Genomic DNA, 19,896 nt, shown 5'->3' on the forward strand with positions numbered 1-19,896 from the left:
AAATTGGACCAAATTTCTGCGAAAATACGTGATTCTATGAACGAATATTTCCCTGCATCCAATAAGATTAGCTAAAATTTGCATTTTACTTACCGTATATCTCGGTTCAATAATAATCGCATCATTTTTAGCAAATGTGCGACTATTTTGTAACATTTGTGAAATATTTTCAATTTCCATGATGATGATTTTAACTGGATGACTGACGTCGAATGTAAAATAACAAAAACAATGTTATGATGCCTGTGATGTGACGGACAAAATGAGCAATTAAATGCTGCTGGAGCTCTAACATAAACGTCTAACGTCAAATCGAAGAGTAATAAATTTTTGCTTTTTATTGCTAAACAATGCCAAAAATGAATTTCCCGTTTTTCCACTGTTTCTGGCGCGTTGGTAATGGCTATTTAAACAATTCGGCACAACAATTAATTGTGCAAATTTTCCAACATATGTTTCATTAACGGTCTGTGATGGATGATTGCGTATTTTTGTTTTTGTTTATTTATTTTTCTTTTTGTTGTTGTTAATTCTTTCTTTTTGGTGTTTGGTCTTTTGAGTACTTTCTGTTGTGATTGTGATTTTTTTTCTTTCTTTTATTTCAATTTTCGTGTTTTCTTAAATATACGAAGATTTCAATCTATTTTCCGAAGAATCCACAGGTAATCTCACGAAGAATAAAAAAAATCTCTTTGTTTTCTCAAAAAGAAAAGTAATTCGCTCTTGCTCTCTTTCTCAAAAAGAAAAGTAAATGAAGCGAAGTGAACCAATTTTCTTTTCTATATGGACGTTTGCCTTTCTATATTCTTCTTAGGGTATAGGCCAAAAAGTGATGGATCCACAGATGGCTCGATGTTTTATTCCAAAACAATTTCACTACTATTTATATATTTTTTCTTCTTAAAAATTATCCTTTTTTAGAACATTTCACTTTTATTTTTATTAAAAAATTGAATTTCCGTTAACCCAAATAGCGGTATTAACAATAACACTCAACCACTTGATGGTCTATTCTTATGCATTGCACGCTGACTAAACGATTGTCACAACGGCTTTGGTGGTACTACGTTTTATACATTCAGTAAAATTCGGTCCGATTGGTTTTTTTGTATGTTTTGATTTTGTTTTTATTTGCTTTTCTTGGACCACGTTCTCCCCACTTGCAGTGAGATTTTATTTTTTGTTTAATAAAATTATTTATATATGTAAGCGAATATATATTTTTTTGCTAAGTTAAAATCTATTACACCTTTTTTTGTTAAAATCCATTTGTTTTGTTTTAATTTCATTGGTATCTTGATATTGGTTGTTAACATTTATCCACTTGTTTTTGTTGTGAGGAGCACACAGTAGAGTGCTTTTGTTTTATTTGTTTGCTATTTGCTTCTTTGGCTTCCGGAGGCGCACTTTTGTCTGTTGAACCTGTAGCAGATTTTGCAACTGAAAGACACACATTCTCTCCTTATGTTTGCTATTATTCTCTGCTCACTGCCCGATATCATGCGGCAGCGCTGTTAGCTGCCGATCATTGCAGCGTTGACTGCTATAGTGTAGTAACGCCATTTAGTCGTCGCTATAACACACAGTGAAAAGCAGCAGGGCATGGGAAAATATTAACATACTGACTGTTGTGGTTAATGCTATGCTAACATTATGGCATACAACGTTTAACAGAAGTGATGGGTGCGTGTAAATGAAATATTATCGTGGATTATATGCTTGGCATATCATCAACGCTAACCATCATACATTAAAAAAAAGCTCTTGACCTTCTTTTAGGGATTCTGGTATAGAGCTAAACATGCAGCTTCTTTAAAATAAATACATTTTCTAGGAACCTATCTTGCTGTTAATCTAAGATCGGATAAAATTAGAATACAGATCTCATTTATGGAATAATCATTTTCTGCGCTCCAAAAAAATTTACTGGTCGATTCTGAGCCTTAGATGCGGCTTTTTTAAAATAAAGATATTTTCTAAGGACCTACGCAGCTTTAAATCTAGGATCAATAATGCCATTTAGTCTTCGCTATAACACACTGTGGAAAGCAGCATGGCATGGGCATGCTAACATTATGGAAAATAACACTTAACAGAAGTGATGGGTGCGTGTAAATGAAATATTATCGTAAATTATAAGCTTGGCATACACCGTTACCACAATCGGTAGAATTCTTTTAGTGTTTGGTAGGTTGGTTTTTAATGTTTTGGTAGAATTTTCTAAAGAAATAAAATTTTAACAAAATTTTCTATAGAAATAATAGAAATAAAAATAGAAATAAAATTTTCAAAAAAAAAAAATTAGAAATAAAATTTTGACAAAATTTTCTATAGAAATAAAAATTTGACAAAATCTTCTGTAGAAATAAAATGTTGACAAAATTTTGATAGCAAAAAAAAAATTTGACACAATAACATTTTGAAAAAATTTTCTATAGAAATAAAATTTTGGCAAAATAAAATGTTCACAAAATTTTCTATAGAAATAAAATTTTGACAAAATTTTCTATAGAAATAAAATCTGGACAAAATTTTCTATAGAAATAAAATTTTGACAAAATCTTCTGTAAAAATAAAATTTTGACAAAATTTTTGATAGCAAAAAAATTTTCACACAATAAAATTTTGAAAAAGTTTTCTATAGAAATAAAATTTTGACAAAATTTCCTATAGAAATACAATTTTGACAAAATTTTCTATAGAAAAAACATTTTGAAAAAATTTTCTATAGAAATAAAATTTTGGCAAAATAAAATGTTCACAAAATTTTCTATAGAAAAAAAATTTTGAAAAAATTTCTATAGAAATAAAAGAGTGACAAAAATTTCTATAGAAATAAAATTTTGACAAAACTTTCTATAGAAATAAAATTTTGACAAAATTTAATAGCAAAAAAATGTTGACACAATAACATTTTGAACAAATTTTCTATATAAATAAAATTTTGGCAAAATTTTCTATAGAAATAAAATTATGACACAATTTCCTATAGAATTAAAATTTTGACAAAATCTCTTATAGAAATAAAATTTTGACACAATTTTCTATAGAAATAAAATTTTGACAAAATTTCCTATAGAAAAAGATGTTGGCAAAATCTTCTATAGAAACAAAATTGTGACAAAATAACATTTTGCAAAAATCTTCTATCGAAATAAAATTTTGTCAAAATTTTCTAAGAAATACATTTTTGGCAAAATAAAATTTTGAACAAATTTTCTATAGAAATAAAATGTTGACAAAGTTTTCTAAAGAAATAAAAGGTTGACAAAAATTTTCTAAAGAAATACAATTTTAACCAAATTTTTTATAGAAATAAAATGTTAACATAATTTCTTAGAGAAATAAAATATTGACCAAATTTTCTATAGAAATAAAATTTTGACATAATTTCCTAGAGAAATAAAATTTTGACACAATTTCCTATAGAAATAAAATTTTGACAACATTTTCTATAGAAATAAAATTTTGACAACTTACTTTTTTTAGAAATAAAATTTTGAATTTTTTTTTTTGCAAGGGGAGGCAAATGAAATTAATTCATACCTTAAGTAATTGGTAGCAGAGACCTACCAATTAATTAGGGCAAGGATTATGGGTCTATAATTAAAATTCGATATATGCACTTGAAACAAGTATATACGGCCTTAAGTTCGATCAGGCCGAATCTTATGTACGCTCCACCATGGATTGCGTAGAAACTTCTACGAAAGACTGTCATCCACAATCGCATTACGTGGGCTATGGTAATACTTACTTAATTTTAGCATGGTTTTTAAAAACCATATACCAAATTTCATGCTTCTCCAAGATGCTCCAAAACCAAATCTGGGGATCGGTTTATATGGGGGCTATATATGGTTATGAACCAATTTTGGCATGGTTGTTAAAGGCCATATACTAACACCACGTATCTTATTTCAACCGGGGATCGGGGATCAATATGGGGATCGGTTTATATGGGGGCTATATATAAATATGGACCGATACGGACTAATTCCTGCATGGATGCTAGAGACCATATACTAACACCACGGACCACATTTCAACCGAATCGGATGAATTTTGTTCTTCCAAGAGGATCCGGAGGTCAAATATGGGGATCAGTTTATATGGGGGCTATACATAATTATGAACCGATGTTGACCAATTTATGCATGGTTGTAGATACCATATACTAACACCATGTACCAAATTTCAACCGGATCGGATGAATTTTGCTTCTCCTAGGCTCCTCCAATAAGTCGAACCAATTCAAAGCCAATTTCATTATTTTTTGAACAATTATGCAGAATTATTAAAGCCCTTAGAGTTTCTTTCACATAAAGATACAGAGTTTTAATTCGAATCTCTTAACTAACTATTAATCCTCCATCATTCTATGATTGTGGTTATAAAAATATTCAATAATAAATGTAATTAATTCAACTAATTTTTTAACAGACACAAAAATTAATTGTATCAACTATTTTTTTAGTTGACGTTGGTGATTGATTCTATCAAAAAAATTGCAAATTAAAATTAATTGGATCGATTCACTTCTTGATGGAAGATAGAACGAAACATTTCGGTGTGCTTATTTGTTTAAAAAAAAAATTCTTTCTGTTCACCTCCTTCTTTGGAATATAAAAAAATTGCAAATGCTTTATTTCACTGTATGTCCATGGCTCTTAGTGTAGCTGCAAGCAGTGTCGATTAACGCTTCACTAGCTTACTAGTCACGATCGTTCGGTGCTTTTACCATTCATTTGTTTTTGTAGTGAAATGTGACGGAACCAAAAGCAAACACCAAAAACAGAAGGCTACCACAACGAAAACTTACTTACCGGTAACGTTGTAAGCGAGCATGTGCTTCAAGAGGGGTGGGGAAAAATGTTTAATTGTTTGTTGAACACCATAATTCACGAGACATTCAGGTGTTTCAGCATATGACGCGGCTTAGTTGTGATTTTAGTTTTTTTGCTTTTGCTTTTGTTATTTTATTTCTGGGGCTGATACGATTTGACCCCATGATAAATAACATTTAATATTGTAATCGAGTGTAGTCGATACTATGGGAACATATATGAGGTATTCCACGATACTCGTAATAGATCTGAAGCAATTCTTTAACTTGAGTGTAAAGACAAAAATCATTTAAAACTACACAGAGAATACAGTTTGGTTGGGACAATCGAATTTATTGCCAACCTCCATATGGCAGTTGCAGCTACTATCAGTTAGCAGTTGTGTCTCCCAAATAATTCGGTCCTGCCAATCGAACGATGGTAAAGATGACTTACATAACATAAAGAGTTGATTTTGTCAACCAATAAATTCTGCTACCACCTTCATCATTCGGTTGAGTCGATCATCCTACAGAGTACATATAACCGAATTATGAAAAAATGGTCCTGCTATTTAATGAAAGAAGTTCAAATTTTATATAGATCAAATATTTTATTATTATGCCATTTTGTTAAACGGTGTCATACATGTAATAAAACTTATAATTATAAAATACAAATGTATATAAACGAAAAATATCGATATGTGATATTGGTAGTCCCATATAACAAATTCATTTCCATTAGGTGACAATGACACGTACGATAATTATACATCATAGCTTAGTAAAAAGATCTCACTGAAATCGGTCCAGATTTAGATATAGCTCCCAAATATAGCTTTCGACAGGTTCACACCCATGTGAACACAGACGCCAAAGTTTTACTCCGGTTTACGTGAAATTTTGCACAAACAGTAGACTTAACGTTATAGGTATGCATGCCAATTTTTAAAACGAATCGTCACAGATGCCATAGTTTCGAAATGTGTGGCAAATTGGATCCAAATTTAAATATAGCCCCAATACAAACATTTTACCCAAATGTTGTTCAAAAACCCACAATTCATCAAATATCTTGGCCATAATAGTCGGGCCGTCCGGACTTCAGAGTTGCCTTTCTTTTTATCTAAACTTGTTCGCGATTTTAATTCTTACAAACGTTCGGATCCAAGCTGAAACACAACCTTCAGGTTTATATGCTAGAAATTCGGAAATATTTCGAATACAAACCATTATTCACATGAAACATCCATTTCTTAAATTAATTATAATGTGTTGCTGTACCATTCATGGTGAATAGTTGATAATAATCAATAGTTTTGTCCCATTTTGTTGCTTCGATTTAAAAGTTCGAAAAACTTCAATTAATTTTATTGACGCAAATGACATTTAAAAAATCAAATGCCATTCGGCTGTGAATTCTATGTGATAATGGTGGCTACTAAATGATTTCCCAACGATTGGTCGTATCAACCAATTTGACTGAAAATTATTCGAAAGAGGTAGATTTGGTTGTCACAACCATTTATCTTGTGGCACGGCTGAAAATCTGTTGAAAATCCCACCAAATGGTTACAGTTACGAACAAATACATGTAAATACAGAAAATTGGTATAAACAACCTATATTTATTTCTAAATGTAGAATGTTCATAACTACAACAGAATTCCAACCACTCTCTTTTCTGTGTGTAGGAGATAACTTCCAAACGCTTTTTTACTTGAAACATGACATACAAAGAAAAAAAAGAGTGAACTACGTCATGCGAAAATTGAACTAAATTATACTCCCCGTTTTGAGATTTCCACAAAGCGTTGTTAAAATCAGGAAAATCTAATGTCCTAGTGTACTTTTTAACTATAACTTACACAGAGAATACATATTGGTTGTGACAATCGAATTTATTGCCAACCTCTTTTGGCAGTTGTAGCAACTACCAGTTGGCAGTTGTGCCACCCGACTGATTAGGTCGACCGATGTCGTCTGCCGACGACATCGGTTGTTGGTACCTTCATCATTCGGTTGTGCTGACCGACCTTAATAGTTCTCATGACCAAATTAAAAACCAATTTCTTCTCAATTAAATATTATATTATATTTTATTTAAATATATGTATAGTATAAATCGAAAAACAATGTATTTGATTAAATGTCTTTTGTAATTACGCTAAAGCCTTCAATAATAAAATTATCGTGTTGAAATTCTTTTGTCTGCAGGCAGGTCAAGTTTGCAAATGGGCTATATCGGTCCATGTTTTGCGTTATTTATCATCGAGACATTGCAATTTCTATCCGATTTGCTTGAAAATTGAAATCTGAAGTTATTATAGGCCCGCAAATATGTGTGCCGATCTTCCGATTTGAATTCTTGAATCTAGAAAACCGACATTTTTATCCGATTTGATTAAAATTTGATATCTACATGTATTTTATTTTTCCTGAAATTGTAATTCTAGAACCATGAATTGGTATGTCAATTTTGCTTTATACCGGTATGGGTTTGATCCTCATTTACACCGGTCTCCCGAATAACTTCAGAGAAAAAAGCGCACTGATCACCCAAATTGCACGTGACTAGAAGTAAAATTTCCCCAGTTTAGTTATAATACTTATACGATAAATGCGGGTAAAGATCTATAGAATTTAGATTTGAAATCATATGATAGGCAGATACTCTTCCACACTTAGAAAATAATTTAAAAATTCCTCTAAAACTCAACCAAAAATGGTTATTATAAGTCCAGAATCTTATGTAGTCTCCCTATGTATAAACTTTATGGTTATCTTCGGGAAGCATACCATTTGAACCAACCTCTTTGGGAGAGTATCGCAACCAGCAGGATTCAAGTTAAACCACCATACATGCTAGAAATTCGCTACATGGAGTTATTTTGAGTTATCTAAAAAAAATATTTTCAATACAAACCAATGTTTTGAATTGTTTTGTTCACGGGAAACATCCCTCTCTTAGAGGACTCATTAAGTGTTGCGATCCCATCCATGGTGAAGATTCCAAAATTTTGCCACATTCCTCGATTTAATATTTCTATATTAAATATGAACATTTTTCTTCCTCAATTAATTTTAATATCATCAAATGACATTTAAAAAGTATTTGAAATATCATTCGGCTGTAACTACTATCTGAAAATGATAGTTAAGAAATGTTTTACGGGTGGTCGTATCAACCAATTTGAATCAAATTTTTTAAAAGGAGGTAGATTTGGTTGCCACAACCATTTATCTTGTGACACGACAGAAAATCTGTTGAAAATCTCACCAAATGGTTATAAGTACGAACAAATACATATTAATACTGAAAATTGATATGAACAACTTATATATTTTTCTAAATATAGAATGTTCCTAGCTACCAGGGCTGTGGAGCCGGAGTCGGAGTCTGAAGATTTTGCTGGAGTCGGAGTCGTAAAAATTTTGCTCGACTCCGGCTAAACCAAAGTGTTTAAAACACTTCACATTTTTGTAACTAAGCAAGTTTTACGAAAAATTAGTTTCCATTGCGTTATTCATTCGATCAATGTACAGCATGATTATAAATGAAAATCAACTTCCAATTACGTCTATCTTTTTATGTTTCCTAGAATGGTAGACTAGCAGATGGGCTAGATCGATCCATTTTAATGCCCATATCAATTTATTTAAAATATTACGAACAATCGAAATTATTTTTTTTTTAATTTTATTTTAAGGCCATTACATAACATATGTGGAATATTGACAGAAATTTTTTTCAAAGTTGTTTTTTATAGAAAATTTAGTCAAAATTTTATTTCTATAGAAAATTGAGTAAAAATTTTGTTTCTATAGAATATTTTGCAAAATTTTATTTCTATAGAAAATTTTACAAAACTTTGTTTGTTACACAACTTTTTTTTGCCAAAATTTTTAGTAATAGATTTTTTATTTGAAAATTTGGTCAACATTTCATTTCTATAGAAAATGTTGCCAAAATTGTATAGTAATAGATTTTTTTATTAGAAAATTTGGTCAAAATTTTATTTCTATAGAAAATTTTGTCAAAATTTTATTTCTATAGAAAATTTAGTCACAATTTTGTTTCTGTAGAATATTTTGCAGAATTTTATTTACTACACAAAAATTTTTCTAAAATTGTATTTTTATTGATAATTTTTTATTTCTATAAACAAAAAAAATTGTCAAATTTTATTTCTATAGCAAATTTTCTCAAAATTTTTTTTCTTACTGATGCTCACTGCTATAAAAAATGTATTCAAAATTTTATTACTATAGAAATATTTTTTTCTATATAAAATTTAGTCAACATTTTATTTCTATAGAAAATCTAGTCAAAATTTTGTTTCTATAGAATATTTTGCAAAATTTTATTTCTATAGAAAATTCGGTACCATATCGGTCCATAATGATGTATAGCCGTCATATAAACCGATCCCCAGATTTGGTTTTGGAGGAGCAAATTTCATCCGATTCTGTTGAAATTTGGTACATTGGGCTAGTATATGGCCGTTAAAAATCATGTCTAACTAGGTCCAATCACACATAAAATTGATCCATATCGGTTCGTAATTGTATATAGCCCCCATACACTCAAAAAAAAAAGTTTTCTTGGATCCAAAGATTTTGACCTTCTCTTAAGGATTTTGGTATTGATTCCAAGCCAAAGATGCGGCTTCTTTAAAATAAAGACATTTTTTTAGCGACCTATCTGGCCTTAAATCTAGGTCAATAAATTAAAAATAGGATTCGGGTCTCATTTATCGAATTTTCATTTTCTTTTCGCGGTATATTAATATTAAAGCTATTCACGTACAAACAAATGCCAGTTTAAAAATCCCAATTATAGCGGATACCTCAAAGTAAAAATGTTTTCTTAATTCCAAAAAAAACTTTAAAGCAAAGATGCTAAATCCTCCAAATAAGTCTTAGCCTATATTTGAAGCTTTTTTATCGTAATCTAAAGTTTCAATATTTCTATTAATTTAAGGACGATTTCATTAAATCAACAATGTGTTTCTTTAATTGAAGAAAAATTTTTCTTAGTTCAAGGATATGCGACTTTAACGGAGGGACACAAATTTACAAAATTTGTGTTCTAAATTTAATAAGAAAAAAATTTTTTGAAGTAAATACTATAAACTTTATTTTAATTAAAATGTCATTATTTTAAAGAAAATTGTCCTTAATATTTTGTATATTTCGCATCCTAAAATTTAGGTTGAATAATCTTAAACATCACGTAAATATTTCTTTTTCAGTGTAAAAAGCAACCCCCTATATTTCAATTCTGGTTCGTAATTATATGTAGACGTATCCATATATATGCCTTTTTGTCTAATATATACCACGTATGGACAAGTTAGAAGACGTAGACATAGTGAATAATTCATACACTGAAAAAAATATTGACCTAATATGGAAGATTATGCAACTTAAATATTAGGAATCGAAATTTACCCAAAGTCGAGGACAAAATTCATTAAAATAATGACATTTTAATTAAATAAAAGTTTATAATACTTGATTCAAACAATTTTTTCATTAAATTTAGGACACAAATTTTGAAATTTTCCGTCTTTCTGCTGAAGTTGTAGATCTTTGAAGTAAGGCAAATTTTCCTTAAAATGAAGAAAAACATTTTTAATTTAAATAAATCGTCTTTAACTCAACTGACATATTGAATTTTTAAATTTAAGATAAAAACGCTTCAACTTATTTTAAGGATTTGCATTTTTAGTTTAAAGTTTTGTTTGTTTTAACATTAAGAAAACTGTTTTTACTTTGTATTACCTGTCATAATTTGGATTTTAAATTGGAATTTGTTTGTACATAAATACATTTATTAATATATCGCAAAAGGAGGATAAAAATTCGATGAATGAGGTCTGTATCTAATATTAATTTTATTTATCCTAGATTTAAAGCCAAGGAGGTCGGTCAAAGATGTCTTTATTTTAACAGGTTGGCTGATAAGTCCCCGGTCTGGCGTCGCTAGAATTAAATGCATATTATTTTTATATAGTACCAACCTTCAAATGATTCGTGTCAAATGATGGACGTCTGTAAGTCAATTAGTTTGTGAGATAGAGCGCCTTTTGTGAAGCAACTTTTGTTATTGTGGAAAAATTAAAAAAAAAAACAATTTCGTGTTTTGATAAAATACTGTTTTCTGAAGAGAAAAACTACGGTGGAAGCAAAAACTTGGTTTGATTATGAGTTTCCGGACTCTGCCCCAGGGAAATCAACAATAATTGATTGGTATGCAAAATGCAAGCATGGTGAAAAGGAAACGGAGGACGGTGAACGCAGTGGACACCCGAAAGAGGTGGTTACCGACGACAACATCAAAAAAATCCACAAAATGATTTTGAATGACTGTAAAAGGAAGTTGAGATAGCAGAGGCCTTAAAGATATCAAAGGAACGTGTTGGTCATATCATTCGTCAATATTTGGATATGCGGAAGCTCTTTGCAAAATGGGTGCCGCGCGAGCTCACATTTGACCAAAACAACAACGTGTTGACGATTCTGAGCGGTGTTTGCAGCTGTTAACTCCGTCGATATTTGACAAAGGATGAAACATGGCTCCATCACTACACTCCTGAGTCCAATCGACAGTCGGCTGAGTTGACAGCGACCGGTGAACCGTCTCCGAAGCGTGGAAAGACTCAAAAGTCCGCTGGCAAAGTAATGGCCTCTGTTTTTTGGGATGTGCATGTAATAATTTTTATCGATTATCTTGAGAAGGGAAAAGCCATCAACAGTGACTATTATATGGAGTTATTGGAGCGTTTGAAGATCGAAATCGCGGCAAAAGAAGAAGAAAAAAGTGTTGTTCCACCAAGACAACGCACCGTGCCACAAGTCATTGAGAACGATGGCAAAAATTCATGAATTGGGCTTCGAATTGCTTCCCCACCCACCGTGGGGATCTGGCCCCCAGCGACTGTTTCTTGTTCTCAGACCTCAAAAGGATGCTCGCAGGGAAAAAATTTGGCTGCAATGAAGAGGCGATCGCCGAAACTGAGGCCTATTTTGTGGCAAAACCGAAGGAGTACTACCAAAATGGTATCAAACAATTGGAAGGTCGTTATAATCGTTGTATCGCTCTTGAAGGGAACTATGTTGAATAATAAAAACGAATTTTGACAAAAAAATGTGTTTTTCTTTGTTAGACCGGGGACTTATCAGCCAACCTGTTAAAGAAGCCGCATCTTTGGCTCGGAATCAATACCAAAATCCTTAACAGCAGGTCAAAATCTTTGGATCCAAGTAAACTTTTTTTATTTTTGAGTGTACATAGTGGATAATTCGATTGTGGATGACAGTTTTTCGTAGAAGTTTCTACGGAATCCATGGTGGAGGGTACAGATTCGGCCTGGCCGAACTTAAGGCCGTTTATACTTGTTAAAATTAGGTGTTAAAATTTAGTGACAATAATCGACGAATTGACTTTTGATATTTGTCCATGCCAAACTTTCCCTTTTTAAGTTTAACGTCGATTTTCATAAATTTCCAAATTCTGGAATAATTAATTTTTCGAAATTTTGAATTTAAATAGCTAACTTTTTGACTATATTTGGCTATTGAATCTCTATCTCGAAGTATATCGAATATTCAAGTCGCCTAATAAACTAATGCATACATATTGAATTCCATGCAATACTTTAAATCAATACAAGTCACAGCAACTATAATTATAAACCAATTGTAAGTGGGCAACATTTTTCAGATAATTGCAAACTAAACTATTTATGGTAACATTTAATTAACACTTTCTATAACAATCGATTTGTGTTGTTTGCAGATAGAATTTGAAATGCAACATTGTTACGGATATAGAGGCTGGTTGGTATCAAGGACGATTTAAGCTAGTCGCATTTGAGGACCAGAGGTCTATAGAATGTTTTAAAGCTGCTCTGATACTAATTGGTGAAGTTTGGGAAGGAGCTGCTCTAGAGTTAGTCGAGAAGAAAGACATACCGGCTAGACCTAGAGCACATGCCTGGATACCTGCAAACCCTTCTGACCCTGAATCTATTTTAAATAGACTGAAACGATGCAATCCAGATCTTCCAACAGCTGATTGGAAGGTTGGCCGTTTGGATGAAGTGGATGGACCAAGACGGCATGCAGTGTTTATATTGAACACTCAGTCTTTGCCACATCTGGAAAAGTCCCAGGGCCGTGTATGTTATGGCTTTCATTATATCCAAATGAAGGTGTATAAAAACGATCAGCTAAAGGATTCAGAAATGGACAAGCCTCTGTCTGAATCAGAAGTAAGCGGATCCTCTTGCGAAGTCGAGGGAGATACCAAAGTTGAAGACATGGATAGATACCGTATGCGTGAGGAGGCTTCTATTGCCTCAGAACTCACCAAAGTCGAACCTATGGTTATTGCGAGAGTCACCGATATCTCTGAAGAGGACATTCTTGATGACTCGATTGAAGCGGCTGATGTGACGGTTGTTGAAAATCTCGATGGTCCTACGGATCCTCCAGATAAATCTTCGTCATTGTAAGGCTGCATGTGCTGCCTTAAAAGTTCTCCTGATGAAAGGGGACATAGACATAGTTCTTATTCAAGAACCATATGTTTATAGAAACAAAATATGTGAATTAAGTACTCCGGGGTTCAAACTATTGCAGTATACTGGTAATGATGTAATTCGAGCCTGTATAATTGCTAAAAACGAGCTTAACTTGTTTCTGCTTCCTTCAATGTGCAATGCAGACACTGTCGTTGCCAATTTAGAAATAGCCAAATGCAAATATTGGGTATCTTCGGTCTATATGGGACATGACAGGGAGATGCCTCCATGTGCCGTTAAGACCTTAGTTGAGGAGTCACTGAAAACAAAGACGAAACTCATTATGGGATGCGATGCGAATGCGCATCATAGTATTTGGGGAAGTAGTGATACTAATGCAAGGGGAGAGTCGCTAATAGAGTTTATTTTGCGTACTAATCTGGTAGTTTGCAACAAGGGAGATGCCCCAACCTTTGTCACTAAAAACAGGCAAGAGGTTTTGGACATCACCTTGGCCTCGCAAGAACTGAATGAAATGATATCTGAGTGGCAGGTTTTAAGTGAACACAGCTTCTCAGATCATCGCTACATCAGTTTCAAATTTGATGTTCATATCACCAAGACCATATTTTCGCCAAATGTTAGGAAAGCTGACTGGAATAGGTATAGGGAATCGTTCAATATGATGATACCGGAAATAACAGAGACAAATATGAGAAATGTGCAAGATATCGAACACGCAGTGGAGCGGATTACGAAGGCCTTCAACATCTCACTGAAAGCTGCATGCCCTAGAGGAAAGCCAAGGGGGAAACATCGACCACCATGGTGGTCTACGGAATTAAGTAATACGAGGAAATCCTGCAGGAAGCTCTTTAACAAGGCAAAGTCCACCAGAGCCCCTGAGGACTGGGACGCTTACAAGAGGAATCTGAGAGGATACAAGCGAGAACTGAGAAAGGCTCAGCATAACTCTTGGAATGACTACTGCAGCAGTATTGAGAATACGTCCGAGGCTTCCAGACTACGGAAGGTTCTAGCATCCACCAACTCCGCTCCAGGTTTCATTAAAACATCGGAGGGAAATTGGACAACGTCCAGTGAGGAGACGCTGGAGGTACTATTGGACATACATTTTCCTGGAAATCAGACGGTTGAACCATGTACTGGCGGTGCCACAGTTGCTCAGCGGTCGTTTCCTGTCGAGGAAATTGTATCGGAAACTAGAATAAGATGGGCGCTAAATAGCTTTGGACCATTCAAATCCCCCGGACCTGATGGAATTACTCCGGCGGAGTTACAAGCTGTAACTGACAAAATTATCCCCTGGTTGTCAGTGATATATAAAGGATGTATCAACTTATCATACATCCCAGGAAAGTGGAGGGAAACAAAAGTCGTTTTCATACCTAAAGCGGGAAAAGCCTCTCACTCGAGGGCGAAGGATTTCCGACCAATCAGCTTATCCTCATTCCTACTTAAGACTCTGGAGAGGATGATAGATATTTATCTTAGAACTAGCATCGATTCAAGGTGGTTCTCGAAAGGACAGCATGCATACTCGAAGGGCAGGTCTACTGAGACCGCACTACATGAACTAGTCAGCTTTATTGAAAGCTCACTATCTGTCAAAGAATACACAATCGTGGCGTTTCTAGACATCGAAGGGGCGTTCAATAATGTCCATCCGAGCTCGATATTAAATGGACTGACAACTCTGAATGTTGATCCATGTATACTCAGGCTGTTAGACGAACTGCTAATGAAGAGACGTATTTCAGCCACACTAGGACAAGCAAACATACAAAGGTATGTGAACAGAGGCACTCCCCAAGGAGGAGTTCTATCACCTCTTCTTTGGAATGTTGCTATAAATAGCCTTCTGGTTACTCTAGAAAAAGAAAGGATAAAAGTGGTGGCATACGCAGATGATGTGGCTCTGGCAGTCAGGGGAAAATTCCCATCCACAATCAGAGATATTATTCAGAGGGCCCTCCGGATAACTGAGAAATGGGCGAAAGACAATGGTCTTGGGGTAAATCCTGCAAAGACAGAATTAGTCATGAACTGCAAAGATCGCAAAACTCCCACGGTTAGGCCTATTTCCTTAGGGGGTATTGAAATTCCCTTTGGTGAATGTGCAAAATACCTTGGCGTTATTTTGGACAGGAAGCTGAACTTTAAGCTTAATATTGAAGAAAGGGCGAGAAAGGCAACTGTAGCTTTGTACTCGTGCAAAAAGGCAATAGGAAAAAAGTGGGGACTGAAACCAAAAATTGTGCATTGGCTATACACGGCAGTGGTTAGACCTATAATGCTATATGGTGTTGTAGTCTGGTGGCCGGCACTTCAGAAACCGACTTGTTTAGATAAAGTTCAGCGTATGGCGTGTTTGTGTATTTCAGGCGCATTCAGCAAGACAGGAACAAATTCCCTTAATGTCGTGCTGCATCTATTGCCTTTAGACATTTTGGCCAAACAGTCAGCTGCAACAACGGCTGTGCGGTTGCGCGAACTATCGCTGTGGTCGGAAAAAGGTTACGGTCACAGTTCTGTCCTCAAAATAATGCCAGATGTGCCTAACGTAGTGGATTACACTTTGGCGAGTCCACTTTTCGACAAGAAGTTTGAGACTCTAATCCCCAACAGTGAGGCGTGGTGCACACAGACCCCGGGGAATAAAGAATATATAGATTTCTACACTGATGGCTCCAAATTGGATGGACAAGTGGGGTTCGGAGTATATTCTAATGATCTGGAACTTCGAATAGCGAAAAGATTACCTAATCACTGTAGTGTTTTTCAGGCTGAAATATTAGCAATAAGAGAGGTGGCGAATTGGCTGAGAAGTAATGTTCCAAAAAATGTGGGCATTAATATATACTCAGACAGTCAACCTGCAATAAAATCCTTGGACTCTGTGTTCCTCAACTCGAAAACGGCCATCGACTGCCGCAAATCTCTCAATGAGATGGCTGAGCAGTACAATATTCACCTAATATGGGTGCCTGGCCATAGGAACATACCGGGGAACTGCGAAGCGGATGAGTTGGCAAGGCTAGGGACTACCTTACATATTCCAGGGGAACTAGAATTTGTTGGTATGCCCCTAGCTACCTGCAAGCTCATGCTACGTGAGAAGGCTGTTATGATGGCAAATGTTCGATGGGAGAATTGCAAGGGTTGTAACGACACCAAGCAAATATGGCCCCATTTCAACTTAAACCGCACACTAGATATGCTAATGTTCTCGAGACGTCAGATATCACTCCTGATATCTGCTATAACGGGTCGCTGCCTGATAGGCGATTTTGCAAAAACTATTGGCGCGAAGTATAATGACTATTGTATGAGCTGTCATGATGCGGAGGAAAAAGAATCAATTAAACACCTCTTGTGTGAGTGTCCTGCATTTTGTGTAAAGCGCAAGAAACTTTTAGGAGCATATAGCTTCAGATTACTGGCGGATCTGGAAAACGTTAACTTAAGCAGTCTGCTACTGTTTTTGGAACAATCTGGTTGGTTCAACAAAGAAAAATAATCAAGAAGGTTCAGCGGTTAAAACTAGAAGTGCCCATATGTAATAGGTACTTTTAGTTAATGTGGTATCACAATGGACTGAATAGTCTAAGTGAGCCTGAATTTTATCGGGCTGCCACTTTAACCTAACCTAACCTAACCTACGGATATAGATAAGTAAGAGAATGCTGAAGTATCATATTCGAGTTTGTCAATCACTTTGAATTCTTAGCAAATTACTCTCAATTATTTGCTTGAATTTTAAAACTCATCGCAGACTCCAAAACACAAAGGAAAATTGTTTAATTAAATTTAAATTGTCCCCTTACATTCTGTTGTATTAAATTATTTCCTCTTTGTAAATCTTAAACACCATTCAGTGTTTTGTTAAGATTTTAAACCATAAAGAGGCGGCGTGTGAAGAGGATTTTCGTGACTTCCCAGAAATGCAAGCAATTAAGCAGAAAACCCCCAGTTATTGTGGTTTCCTATAACATATAGTTCTGCTACAACATGGGATTTACTGGTTATCTTAAATATAACAAAAATTCAAAACTACAGTGTTGACTGATGACACTCGTTTTATGTGTGTGTAATGGATTTTATATCTGGCATGACAGCAATGGAAATATCCCAATTTGAATGTACAACAATTTTGCGGTATAAACTTGAATATTTTTATGTATTTACAACATTTTTGTATTAAACCAGAATTTTTGGCTAGTGCCATATTTAACGAATTTAGGATACAATTGTTGATATGTCATCGTACTTGTCCTGTTCAGAAGACTATTTGTGCGTTAATGGGTTGAATACACAGAAAAAAATTCCGTAGTTAAACTAACGCTAAATTTAACTTATTGTTATTGGAAAAAAATTTTTTTGCTTGTAGTTAAATTTTATTATTTTTTCGAAATTTTCCACAGCTTACTTTTACTCTTTTTTAAGTATGTATCACAAATTTTATGAACTAAACGTGAGTATAAAGTTCAATTTGAACTAAAACAAATAAAAATTTTCGTACAATTCCCAAAATAGTAAGAATGAACTACTGTATGGTTAAAATGGTCATGGTTTGGCGCCAATGATTTTCTTCTTTACTTTTAGTTAATTTTTTCTTCTATGAGATGATATAATTTCGTGAACTGCAGTTAAAAAGTACAACAGGGCATTAAAATTTCCTGGTTTTAACCAGGGCTGTGGAGCCGGAGTCAGAATCGGAGTCGGAGTCTGAAGATTTTGCTGGAGTCGGAGTCAGAGTCGTAAAAATTTTGCTCGACTCCGACTCCGGCTAAACCAAATTTTTTAAAAGACTTCACATTTTGCAACTAACCAAGTTTTTACGCAAATTAGTTTCCATTGCGTTATTCATCATCAATGCATCAATGTACAGCATGATTGTAAATGAAAATCAACTTCCAATTACGACTAGAATGTTAGACTAGCAGATGGGTTGGATCGATCCATTTTAATGCCCACATCAATTTATGTGAAATATTTCGAACAATCGAAATTATTTTTTATAGAAAATTTTGTCAAAATGTTATTTCTATAAAAAGTTTTGTCAAAATTTTATTTCTATAAAAAATTTATTCAAAATTTTATTACTATAGAAATATTTTTTTCTATAGAAAATTTAGTCAAAATTTTATTTCTATAGAAAATTGAGTCAAAATTTTGTTTATTACACAACAATTTTTTCAAAATTTTATTTCTATTGATAATTTTATTTCTATAAAAATTTATGTCAAAATTTTATTTCTATAGAAAATTTTGTCAAAATTTTATTACTATAGAAAATTTAGTCAAAATTTTGTTTCTGTAGAATATTTTGCAGAATTTTATTTACTACACAAAAATTTTTCTAAAATTGTATTTTTATTGATATTTTTTTCAAAATTTTATTTCCATAAGAAAAAAATTGTCAAATTTTATTTCTTTAGTAAATTTTCTCAAAAATTTTTTTCTTACTGATGCTCACTGATACTCATTGCTATAAAAAATGTATTCAACATTTTATTACTATAGAAATATTTTTTTCTATATAAAATTTAGTCAAAATTTTATTTCTATAGAAAATTTAGTCAAAATTTTGTTTCTATAGATTATTTTGAAAAATTTTATTTCTATGGAAAATTTTGCAAAATTTTGTTTGGTACACAATTTTTTTTTTAATTGTATTTCTATTGATAATGATTTTTTATAGAAATAAAATTTTGGCAAAATTTTTTATAGAAATCAAATTTTGACCAAATATATAGAAATAAAATTTTGAATAAAATTTTTATAGAAATAAAAGTTTGAAAAAATTTTATTTCTATAAAAAATTTTACCAAATTTTATTTCTAAAATTTAGTAAAAATTTTATTTACTAGACAAAATTTTTTCCAAAATTGTATGCTCACTGATACTCACTGCTAAGTCGAAAACTTGTAGAAATAACTCAAATTTTCAAATTTGTCAATGAATGAATCATATGTTTCCCAAATATTGCCCGAGATTTTGTAGAAGTCTGAATTGAGATTTTATCAAAATGTAGATCTAAATACAAAGTTGTGCAGAGTATATTAGAGTCGGCCCGCCCAACTTAGACTTTCCTTGAATTTTTATTTTTTGTTAAAATTGTGTTACGTCCCATAACGTTAGATTTAAATTTTAAGTACATGGATTTTGTAGAAGTATATACAATTTTGTCTAAATCGATTCAGATTCAAATTCATGCATATGGGAATATAAACCTTTATATAGCTCGCAACAAATTTAAAGGATTTGAGATAGTATCAATAATTTTGGTCTAAAACTACATATACTGTTGGTATCTTCTCATATTATGATGGGTATTTATATCATTATTTTATTTATTAAACATTGCCCTAAATTTGAAATATAGAGTTCAATTGGCATCTAATGTGAAATTAAGACCTTTTTTTGCACACATAAATAAATACGATACTTTATATCGATCCACTTACGGTACCCCCACAATAGAACTACAAATTAGTGATATTAAAATGAGAT

The 19,896-nt window shown here is 33.0% G+C and overlaps 1 protein-coding gene across 2 annotated transcripts in view; it reads right to left on the reverse strand.

Moving 5' to 3' along the window:
• speck overlaps positions 1 to 19,896 on the reverse strand; it is a 220,581-nt gene that overhangs the window by 55,798 nt on the left and 144,887 nt on the right. The window contains exon 1 of one of the 2 annotated variants that reach the window (XM_075292322.1): positions 94 to 1,426. The exons of the other annotated variant lie outside the window; for it this stretch is intronic. Within the exon in view, the coding sequence (XP_075148437.1) occupies positions 94 to 180 (87 nt within the window). The 5' untranslated portion in view covers positions 181 to 1,426. Of the gene's footprint in view, positions 1 to 93; positions 1,427 to 19,896 lie in introns of those variants that run through there. 2 annotated transcript variants of the gene reach the window in all.

This window comes from Haematobia irritans, chromosome 1 (assembly GCF_050003625.1).
Source record: "Haematobia irritans isolate KBUSLIRL chromosome 1, ASM5000362v1, whole genome shotgun sequence".
Classification (NCBI taxonomy): Eukaryota; Metazoa; Arthropoda; class Insecta; order Diptera; family Muscidae; genus Haematobia; species Haematobia irritans.